Source organism: Convolutriloba macropyga, chromosome 3 (genome assembly GCF_964194025.1).
Source record: "Convolutriloba macropyga chromosome 3, txConMacr16.3, whole genome shotgun sequence".
Lineage (NCBI taxonomy): Eukaryota > Metazoa > Xenacoelomorpha > Acoela > Convolutidae > Convolutriloba > Convolutriloba macropyga.
This window is the reverse complement of record NC_134470.1, coordinates 76,961,602-76,973,120: the sequence shown is the minus strand read 5'-3', so window position 1 is coordinate 76,973,120 and position 11,519 is coordinate 76,961,602. Positions and strand designations below refer to the sequence as shown.

The window sequence follows — 11,519 nt, the reverse complement described above, 5'->3', positions numbered from 1 at the left end:
CTACTCTTGAAAATTTTTAAAATTTCTAGCATAATTGACGAAATATTAGGCAAAATTTCCGGAAAATGTGAATAAAAATAAGGCAAATCGGTCTAATCTTCACAAAAATTTAAACGACGATAATCGCTCTAGACAACAAAGTTCAAGGAAATCTTTTCAGTTTCATGTTCTACACTGAACGGGTTTTTATAATGATACCACTCGCAGCTCTCTACGATGAATATATCGATCGGTCAAAATTGACTCAACAAAAAAATACCATTTGAGTATAGAGTCCCCCCCCAAGAGGGGTCGGAACAGTCATCCAGCAAGTTGTTCACTTGTGTATATTCTACTACGGTTAATGAACAAAGTACCTACCGTAAACCCATTTCCAAATAAACTTAATACTTCTGGTGTTATCTCTGTCTATCCAGTTGGGGTGCAGACAACTTCTATCGGAGGATCAACGCAAATTCATCATACAAATTCTAAAATATATTAAAACATCACAAAACTGTGGAACACTTCTGCATCAATTGTAGAATATCTATAAAATACCTATTATTATGCTGTTAAAAACGGAGAATTCTTATTGTTCCGGCCCATTTTATTGGGGGAGGAACTATATAAACAAATGGGATGTTTTTGTGCAGTCAATTTTCGCCGCCCAATATATTCAACGTACAGGATTGTCTGTGGTATCATTAGAAAGCTCGCCCTGCGTAGAATATATAATTGAGACGATTTTTGTTGAATTTTGATTTTTGTCTGCACGGAGGTATTGAGGTTTAAAAGTTTGTGAACATTTGTTCACCTTTTTAGTTACTGTTCACATTTTCTGTTTTTTATAAATTTTTATTTGCCAATTTTCCAAAAATATGTTAAAATTGGTGTTAAAAGCTGGTAAAGAGAGTTTTGATTTTACTTCTAAAACGAAAAAAAGTGTTGTTCAACTTTTTGATACAATTTTTTGGCTAAAACTACTGCTAAATTTTTCGAAAATCAGACTATTTTATCAAAAAGGTATGAAATAAACGCTTTAGATCGATTTTTTTCAATCTGCCCAATAAACAGACCTAAAAACTGCTGACTCAGTCTTTGTGAACTCTAAATGGGGCAAGTTAAAATGTGCATCATTTGGGAGTAATTGTTAATTAAAATTTTTGCCGATCTTTTGCAAATTTAACTCGATAATGATGCAAAAAGCATCCTTGATTTTTGATATATTGACTTTTGTGGAATTATTCGTACTGATAATATTCGGCAGACCAATTTCGTGTTCCTAATCAACGAAAGGTAGAAGCAAGGTCAGATAAATTCTTTATATTGATTTTTAAATCCTAAAAAAGTTTGGATTGTAATCAGTCGATCAGTTTCTAAAATATTTTTTCTTCTTTTTTGCTTATTACGTTAAATCCAAAAAACAACAATTCAAATCAAGGCTGCATTTTAGAGGGTTTTAAGGAACACATCCAAGTTTTTAGTCGAAAGCTTATGGTTGTTTTGATTATTAAAAAAAGATATGTTTTAAGGAAAAAAACAGTGGATTATTGAGTTCTGCGACATTTCTTTTTCAATGGTTCAAAGTTTGGCTACGGTCACCAAAGACCAGTCAGACCATTTTTTCTATTGCGAGAAAGTTTAATTTTAGGTGCTGTTTTAGGTTTAAATAATGGTTTTTCTGCTTTGATGCTACAAGTTTTCACTAACAAATTTTGGTTGTTGGACATGTATTTTCAGATCTTGTTTCTTGTCTTGTTTCAAAATTGACAGGTCAAATATGACATTGTAGGGGTTTCAAAAAACACTATTGAATATATCAATTTGATCGAATTGATTATAGTTTTAACTGCTTCAACACAGTCTTTTGTCAAACTTTAAATTAATTTCTTATTTGTCTTTGTGTGTTATCTTTCTGTAGTCCTATGATAACCTTTGGATCATTGCTAGTTATGGCGGCTGTTTGTGGATGAACAAGGGTAATTATTTAGTGATTTCAGTTGACAGAAAAAGCTTTTTTTGAGGTCAAATGATTTTATAAATTATTTTGACGTAATTTCTAAATTTGCAATTTGGGGTTTTTTGTGTGCTCGTTACCCTAATCTCAGTAACAGTAATTACAGGCCATATATCAAACTATGGGAGTTGAAGCGGTCCACAATTGAACAGTCTTAAGGTTTTTATTCCATTGCTCATTGTTCTAAATGCTACGATACCGGCTGTTCGCAAAATATTAACACAAATTTTGAGTTTTGTCTTTTTATCATTCTTTTTGTAGACGTATGACACATTTTGAACAAAAACAAATCTCAAAGTTTTTTTGGAAAACATTATCTAATGATTTCTGTAGACAGCTATAGTTTCTTTGATTTTCAAATCAATTATTTTCGAAAAGGACAAATGTTTTCCAATTTCGTTCCAATTTCCAATTAAAGTTTTCCAATTTCGTTCTTTTTTTAGTACTGGTTACCTAGTTTCGTCCAAAGAAGTCATTCATCTCATTGTTGTTCAAAAAAATGGGTTTATTTATGGATAGGTTTTGATTATTACAGCTTCGACATCTTCCTGTCAAAATAGTGGTATTTTTGGTTTTCATTTAATTTGTCATTTGTGTTTGTAGACGTACGACACATTCTGGATATTGAAAGCTCTCAATGTCTCTATTTTAAAGATTTAGAGTGTGAGTGAACATTAATCTATATAAACGTTTATTTGATATCTAAAGGTCAGCACTAATTAAATTGTTTTGTTTGTTTTCAAACAAAAACAAAAGTTTATTTAATTTTCAAGTTGTTCTTTTTTACTACTTGTTACCTATTCGGAGATCCTATTTCCCATTATGGGTACTCAAACATATTCCAATTATTTATCTTAAATTTTTTGGAATAGAATATGGTTTTAACGGCTTTGACACTGTTTTCTTTTGAAATATAGTGGAGTTCTTGTTTTTTGTCTAAGTTTGTCAATTGTTTTTGTACGTAACTTTTTTCTTTGCCCTCTCTGTTCTTTTTTCTGCTTGTTGCCCAGTTTCATTAAGCAATTGTCTCTTGTTTTTTTAATGAGATATCTGATATAAATTTTGTTTCAAAATATCGCTTAAGACTCACTCAAATACTTTTTTTGGAAAATTTGCGCTCAGTGAGCGATAATGCTTCTGTAACAGCTGATAAAGAAAGAACCCAGCCAGTACAAGCTGCCAAGAATCTTGCCAGATAATCAAAGTTTTGCAAGAATCTAGCAAGATTATCATCTATTATCGACTGAGGTACAATTATCTTTAAAAATAAAAAGGAGGCTCGGTAATGCGCGTTAGCACATGATGTTTCGACACCACTCACGTGCATTTTTGGCACTTATATTAAACAAATGATTTTGTACATCATTCAAAAAAACAAGAGACAATTGCTTAATGAAACTGGGCAACAAGCAGAAAAAAGAACAGAGAGGGCAAAGAAAAAAATTACGTACAAAAACAAACGACAAACTTAGACAAAAAACAAGAACTCCACTATATTTCAAAAGAAAACAGTGTCAAAGCCGTTAAAACCATATTCTATTCCAAAAAATTTAAGATAAATAATTGGAATATGTTTGAGTACCCATAATGGGAAATAGGATCTCCGAAAAGGTAACAAGTAGTAAAAAAAGAACAACTTGAAAATTAAATAAACTTTTGTTTTTGTTTGAAAACAAACAAAACAATTTGATTAGTGCTGACCTTTAGATATCAAATAAACGTTTATATAGATTAATGTTCACTCACACTTGCAAAACTTTGATTATCTGGCAAGATTCTTGGCAGCTTGTACTGGCTGGGTTCTTTCTTTATCAGCTGTTACAGAAGCATTATCGTTCACTGAGCGCAAATTTTCCAAAAAAAGTATTTGAGTGAGTCTTAAGCGATATTTTGAAACAAAATTTATATCAGATATCTTTGTTTTAGTAAAGTACAACAAAATTTCAGTTGAGTCAAACCTAATTTTTGATTTCATTTATATCATTTTAAGCTGGCACAGAAAAAAATTGGTGCTATCTTGGTTGTGATTGTTTACCATGAGACAAATTCTTATTTACAAGGAGACAAAATGATGATAAATATCATTTTCGTCTCGTCATTCTGGTGTCGCTCCATCATGTTCCAATTAAGTATGTGTTTGTAAGATCAATGGCTCTCTAGCAAGATTCTTGCAAGACAAATGCTTATCTTAAAATCTTGCAAAGTTTCGAAAAAAAACTTACTTATGAAAAGACTGTGGAAAGACCGTTGGTCGACTTATGAAAAGCCTTTAGGTCGACCCTTGATAGGAGGTTGACCGTGCATTTAAGATGTGGAAAATACCTTATTTTCCCTACCTTAAATAGGGAAAATAAGTTATTTTCCCTACCTTAAGTACCATATAAGTATTTCCCCCCAGGTCGACTTTATAAGTCTTTTCATAAAATCGACCTCTCAACTAGGGGGGCTTAATCAACAGGCCAGAGAAGACAAGCTTAAAAGTTTAGTATCAGTAATTCCACCGAAATCATATAAAAATTATTTTCATCCTGAGGAACTTGCAATAAAATCATTATAGTTTCCATGAATTTTCTTTGTTAATTGTAAATTAATAATTAAGCGCAGTGTCTTCATCGATTAACCTCTGTTAAATTACGATTATCCATTTTTGGCAATCTATGAGTCCCAAGCCCTGATATTTTGCTAACCAATTGTTTTCGAAAATGCTCTTTTTCTAACACTAAATCAGCTTTTCGTTTCTGTTGCTGGTTGAAAACAATGACGTACACTATTTAATCTTTATCGATTTCGGGAATTGTTAAAAAATATAGCGGATCAATTTACAATTATTCAATAGCCATTTTGATAATACGGCTTGAATCTAAAACAGTCGATAAAAGTTTCTATATAGAAATGTGCAATTTAACTACCAATATTCATAATACAATAAAAAAATTCAAAGTTTTTGCGACTATTAAATTGGATAGCTAAATTTATATCTCTATTTAGCGTACACGTTAAACCTCCGAGTAACGGAAGCGGGTCGCAACGGCACTCGTACGAACGGAACTTCAGCTTTCGGATAGCGAGGACTGGGAAAGATTCCTTGAGAGCCCACATAAGGCGCAATCGAGTTGTCGTACATAGCTGCCCGAGAGTCGGATTCCAGCTCGTCAAACCTCAAGTCGGCTCTGTTGATTTTGGTATTGATGTGGTCGTTTGTCTGGTCGACTCCGGAACCGATGCTGCGGAACATGTTGTCCATCTGAGAGGCAAATTCGTCCACATTTCGAGGGTTCAGGTTCCAAAAGGCACCAAATGACAGCTGAAATAATTGACGGAAAATAGAGACACCTGTTTAGAGTCAGAAAATTATGGATAATGTCAGGATAATAGATGCCTTCTTCGAAACGATACCTACTGTGAAGATATCTACTAAATACTGAGTTCGAGGTGCCCATACAGAAGTGATCTCTGATCACATTATCTTTCAGCATGAAAATCTGAACAGTGGTCTGGAAATTTTCTGACCAGAGGTCAATTTTGTCTGGAATGGTCTGATTAGAGGTGATTTTGGTCTGGGTCAACCTGGGTCACACTGCCCAGAATGAGTTCAAACGCAGCTGTTGGCCAGCATGACTTAGGAAGTAGAGAGTTGGGTTCGGAGCGACCCAAGTTAAATGTTGGGACAAAATTTCAGTTGTAGCTTCTGTCTGGCCAATTCTTTGGGTCCGGGACCTCTTCCTCAAAGCTATCTACAGTAACAAATTTTAAAACGTTCTTAACTTTACTTTTTGGCCCCTTGTTATGTGAACAATACAGCACCAATATAACTTTGAGGCTTAGCGACGAATAAAAGTTAGTTCAATCAAAATTGCGGCAAAAAGATGAATAGATTCAAAAGCGGAGTCTTTACCATTATCGCCAAACAGACAAGAGGGCGTAAAGCGTGCAAACCCCTTCAATCGCCGTAAAAGTACCATAACTGGGGGGTTCTAATTGGGAAGACATTAAGATCTATGCAAACGAAGAGAGCACAACCAAGTTTAAAGCTCATTATCAGATCTTTCCACATCAAATAAAGCGTATGCTCAAACCCTCCCAAACAAAAATAAAAAACGATTAGGCTAAATTTTTCTTCGTTGAATTATTTGGTGCTTTTTGCCTCAATCATAGGTGAATATACAATTTTTGGCTTGCTAAATTTGATTTATTTGTTTTTAATGGTTCATGTTGACATGTAATTAAACATTGTTTTGCTCATTCATTATCAGATTTCACGTGTTGAGAATTTTTTTGGATTCAAACATAAGAAATCGTCGGTTTTCGTCGGTTTTACTTCGCCAAAGCCGATCAAAACCCTTACGGTTTTTTTTTCGTCGTTTTGATCGGTTTTCGTATTTAAACGTAAGAATCGTCGGTTTTCGTCGGTTTTAAACGTAAGAAACGTCGGTTTTCGTCGGATTCAAACGTAGGAAACGTCGGTTTTCGCCGGTTTCAAACGTAAGAAACGTCGGTTTTCGCCGGTTTCAAACGTAAGAATCGTCGGCTTTCGTCGGTTTCAAACGTAAGAAACGTCGGTTTTCGTCGGTTTCAAACGTAAGAATCGTCGGCTTTCGTCGATTTTAAACGTAAGAAACGTCGGTTTTTTTCGGTTTTAAACGTAAGAAACGTCGGTTTTCGCCGGTTTTGAACGTAATAAGCTTCAAGTTAGAGATGCTGGTTCGAATTCAGTATGGGTCCATTTTCAATTTGCACCTCCAGAAGGGTTTGATCGAAGTCTAAGGAATTTAATATAAAGATACTGAAAGAAACACCCATGAATAGCACTATTTTTGGCAGACTGATTGCAAATGGATCTGATCAGAGACCATTGCGAGCGCAGGCTAGTCTAGTCAGAGAGCATTTCCAGAGCGCAATTGAGTCGGTTTGAGCGCATTGGATCTGATCAGAATTCATTTCGAGCGCACTTCGAGTGGAGATAAATTTATCTCCACTCGAGGTAGGCTCGAATTCTGATCAGATCCCGTGCGCTCGAACCGAATCACTTGCGCTCTGGAGATATTTTCTGACTAGACTAGCCTGCGGTTAAAATTGTCTCTCATCAGACCATTTTGCAATCAGTATGCCAAAAATAGTGCTAATGAAGGGTGATTACTGCAGTGGCAACTACTGTGAAAATGGACCCTACTGGATTCGAATCAGCATCTCTTACTTGCAAGCCTAGTGTGCTACCAATTTACACCAACTAGTCTTAGGCTCTCCAACTAGGGCATCTCTTATAACCCGTTCTCATGTTGTTTCTTATTCCTCAAGGCTTCATTTCTCTAGCCAAGTATGCGCTGAACAAGTAGATTTTCTTGTCAAGCTATGTCAAGCTTATCTTATGCAAAATTCACATTAGGTTGTTTTCTCTCAACCTTCTAACGCGGGATGAATTTTTCCTGCAAAACAGTGGTTTTAAGTTCCACCCAATCAAAAAGTGCCTACTATAAATCCAAAATTCGAAACGCTGCACTTTTAGTTTCTGTATAGATGGTTGTCCGCAGAGTCAACAAAAAATTAGCTAAGAAGTTTTGCTCTAATTAAAATTGTTTTGGCTTCAACTATTTGCGCCCGAAACTGTCTCTGACAAGACCCATAGGCGCTAGAGATCGGCTTGCGTCAGACCCATTTGCGTTCGAATGCGCCTTCGATCAAAATCTCCTGAGTCTCTGAGGTCGTCAACCCCGTGTAATTTTGAGCCATGAAATAACAGATCTGCGCTCGAATGAGTCAATTCATAACCGTAGCCTGTGCACAACCCCCCCCCCCCTCCCCCCCGCATGGGGTACCCTTCACCAGACAACAAAGCGCCCAATCAAGGTTTAATATACCGTGAATACTGTAATTATAATAACCTATTTTTACTTAAAAGAGTTTGCCAAATAATCTCCTTTGCTAAAATCAATCAGCACTTTTTTCCCAATTAAAATGAGTGCTACTATAGAAATGCGCCATTTTTCTCTGAAAATAAATTAAAATAACGTAAATTTTTAATTGCATTTAATTTATAAATTTTGCGGATCTGCGGAGTAAAATATTTTTCTTTTTGGAATTATAGAAAGAATTGACTTGTTAGAGAATAAAAGCTGGTGGCAGTACTTAATCCGTGCTGGTTGTCATATATAAACAGTAAATTTTAAAACATAATTTATCTATTTATTAGCATAAACTCACATTACAAATAATTAACCTTTAAGTTACTCAGATCCTAGATCAATTGATCGGAGAACATGTAAATAATTAACCACGTGGCTCTATTTTCTAAATCAACATGTATGGAATCCAAAAAAAAATCTTAGGAATGATACTTTCTTTCTTTTTTAATATGAGGAGTAGGCTGAACGTACACTATTATCGTTGAAATCTCCAGGAAATTTTCCACCACCAGGTTGCAAACCAAAGGCTCCTGGTTGCAAACTACTTTTTCCAGAATTCACGTTATCACCACCAGAAGGCAAATGTGACCATGGAGCGCTCGGGGGGTATCCTAGAAACAGCAAAATTTTCTAATGCCTCTGAAGCAAAAAAATCAGCGCAAACTACAAAAAAAGCCATTGTAGAAACGATAAATTCCAAATTTTTGACAAAGTTAATCAAAATTTATTTACTACAGAGGGTTTCTTTAAAAAAAATAAAAATTACTTAATGTCTTATTGATCCGTGACAAGGAAATTAGTTTCATTCATCACAATATTAAAATAAAGTATTTTCATCTACCTGCACTGGGTAATTGTATCCACAGTCATCGTATGACAAAGTTATTGATTTAAGACAAACAAGGTAAGAGCAGTATAAAATATACGGGAGACCAATTAAAAAAACAGGTAATTCTTAACTGTATTTAACGTCAGTTGCTGAACTGTTTCTATCAGATTGTATAAAAAACAAGGATGTTCGTTAATGTGCGTTCGGACATGATGTTCCCACCCGAACTTATTGACATTTTTGACTTAATTATCAACCAAATGAAGAGATAATCAAAAATAGATATTTGAGTTTTAAAAATTGTTACACGAACAAACTACTAATTAAATTACATAACGCCATGCCTCACTACAGCGCTCACGAGATCTTCCAATAAAAAGAATACGAAAAAAACACAAACGACAAAATAAGCAAAACAAAAATTTCACGGCAAAAAGTAAATATCTAAATTTAAATGCACCTAGTAACAACGTCAAAGTGCAATTGGATAACAACGTTCACTGCACAAGTGTACTTTTTTACAACCTACAGAGCAAATGGGAATCATTAGCTTTTAACAACATTAATCTCAAAAAGTTTACTAAAAATTCATTACAAAAACAAAAGACCTGTGTAACTACGCCAAAGAAAAGGACTAAAAGAAAACTACAAAAAATTTGCGAAAACACAAATTATTGTTGCAGCCATTAAAATCATTAGCTTTCATCTGAAAAATATGTAATTTTAGTTCATTTATTTTTCATACTTAGTCAACAAAAATGAAACTTAAAGATTAATTAAGCCCACTTATGCCAAATTTGACAATTTTTGGGATCCTTTATTACGCGAATGTGTTAAAGGAAAAAGAAACACAAATATTGACAACTTACGAAATTTCTATCAAAACGCATATTGTCGAACAAACAAAACATCAGTTACAACATAATATCAAAAAACATAATGTTTTGTGATTTACAAATAAGCGGGGATGGGACCTCTTAGTGATGAGAATAAGCTATAAGTTTACGAAAAGAGCCAGAAAAACTGAAATAATTAAATCCTTGAAAACGTATGTCATAAAATTTAAGACTATTCTCTATAAACCGAATGCATTGAGTAACATCACTCGTTAAATCTTCAATTAGAATCTTATGAGACGGGTCAGCATTTTACGGCTATATGAAGAATAAAATAAACAGGCAAAAACAGCAAATTCTAAAAATTTTGATCGAGAGAAGTGACGAAGTCTTTGAAAAACGAATTTTTCAGTTAAAATTATTCTATTTCCAATTAATTTAAATAGCAATTGGATTCTTCTGTTTTTAACAATATGACTGCAACAAAAATCAACAAATAGGGACAAATATTTTAAAATAACGAAATTATTGAGAAAACGCTTAGCATCAACGCAATTAAATTCTATAGCTTTTAATGGAAACTTTAAGTTTTTCTCTGAAAACTTTATCTATGATCCAATGAACTACTTCTGTAAGCCAATGGGAACTATCAGTATTATGACAATGTGACAACATTTCTAAAGGAACCAGAATTACAAAAAAAACAACCTATTTTTTAAAAAAATTAAAACTCGGTGGCATCGAAGTCAAAAAACCAATAGTGAGAAGATAAAATCGCTAACCAGATTATATTTGATTGCAGTAGCAAAAAGTAGGATTCAGTCATTATTGAGACTGACTTGCAGTTCAAAAAAGAAGTTAATGATCGGTTATTCATCAAACAAAAATTGAATTTTTTTATCTTAACAGACATTAAAATCAATAGCTTTCAACGGACGTCATTAAATACACTAAGCTATTGCACGAAGAAAAGACAAGCAAGTCTTTCATACACAAGTAATAAATAAGACCTCGCAATGAGTCTGATGGCTTAGAAACCAACAACAAATGCACGCAAAAACCAAAAATTCAGTAGAAAACTGCGAGAAGAAGGTGTCGAAGCCATTTAAACGATAATTTTTTTTCTCAAAACTTTATGTATGCTCCATTGAACGTGTTCTCTAAACCAATGGGAACTATCTGTAAAACGATAATATGGAATGATTTCAAAGAAACCAAAATTTCGAAAAATTATCAAAAAAAATATTATAATTGAAAACTCGTGGCCTCGAAGTCATAAAGCTAATAAAACCACCGACCAGATTAATTTTGGTTGCCGTGGAAAGAAGTGGAGTCCTGTCATCATTGCAACTGACTCAGAGTTTTCGAAAAACGTTTAAGATCGGTTACTGTTGAAAAAAATTTCGAATAGTTATTTTTAAAGTCTTAACAGCCATTAGCTGTCCACTCAAAGCATTAGACAGGTTAAGTTAATGCTCACTAGGAAATCTCAAAAAAAGAATATCATAATTTCGTTACAAATTACGAAAACAAGAGTCGAAGCCACAAAAAGATGACCGAATCCTTTAAAACGAACTTTTAGTCCCTTGGTCATCATTTAACAGTAAATGAGGTTTGTCATGAACGGAACATTGATATGAAAAGTGACTAGTCTCTAGGTGACCAAAAAAATCTGGAAACTTTTATTAAAAAAATCTCTCAAATTGAATTTGAACGTTTTTAGTAAACTTCCTTATCTGACCAAAACCAGCCTTTTTATCGCCTTTCATCTATTGGCAGTTCAAAATTGACTCATTTTATAGCGTGAAGTGTAATTTTGAATTAACATTTCTATAGAAAAAAATATTTTGAACAAAAATTACGCTAAAGGGGAACATAACCATATGAAGTGTCTATTGTACCCCCAAAAATTTAAAAGTCGATAACTCCTCGAAAAAACGTAATTCAAAAAAATC

The 11,519-nt window shown here is 33.8% G+C and overlaps 1 protein-coding gene across 1 annotated transcript in view; it reads right to left on the bottom strand.

The window, feature by feature from the left end:
* Nucleotides 1-4,757: 4,757 nt before the first annotated feature.
* The window catches only part of LOC142337294 (uncharacterized), a 43,572-nt gene continuing 36,810 nt past the window's right edge, over nt 4,758-11,519 (bottom strand). The window contains exons 6-7 of the mRNA XM_075386481.1: nt 8,371-8,510; nt 4,758-5,303 (exon numbers count right to left, since the gene is read on the bottom strand). Coding sequence (XP_075242596.1) covers nt 4,980-5,303; nt 8,371-8,510 — 464 coding nt within the window. The 3' untranslated portion in view covers nt 4,758-4,979. The remainder of the gene's footprint in view (nt 5,304-8,370; nt 8,511-11,519) is intronic.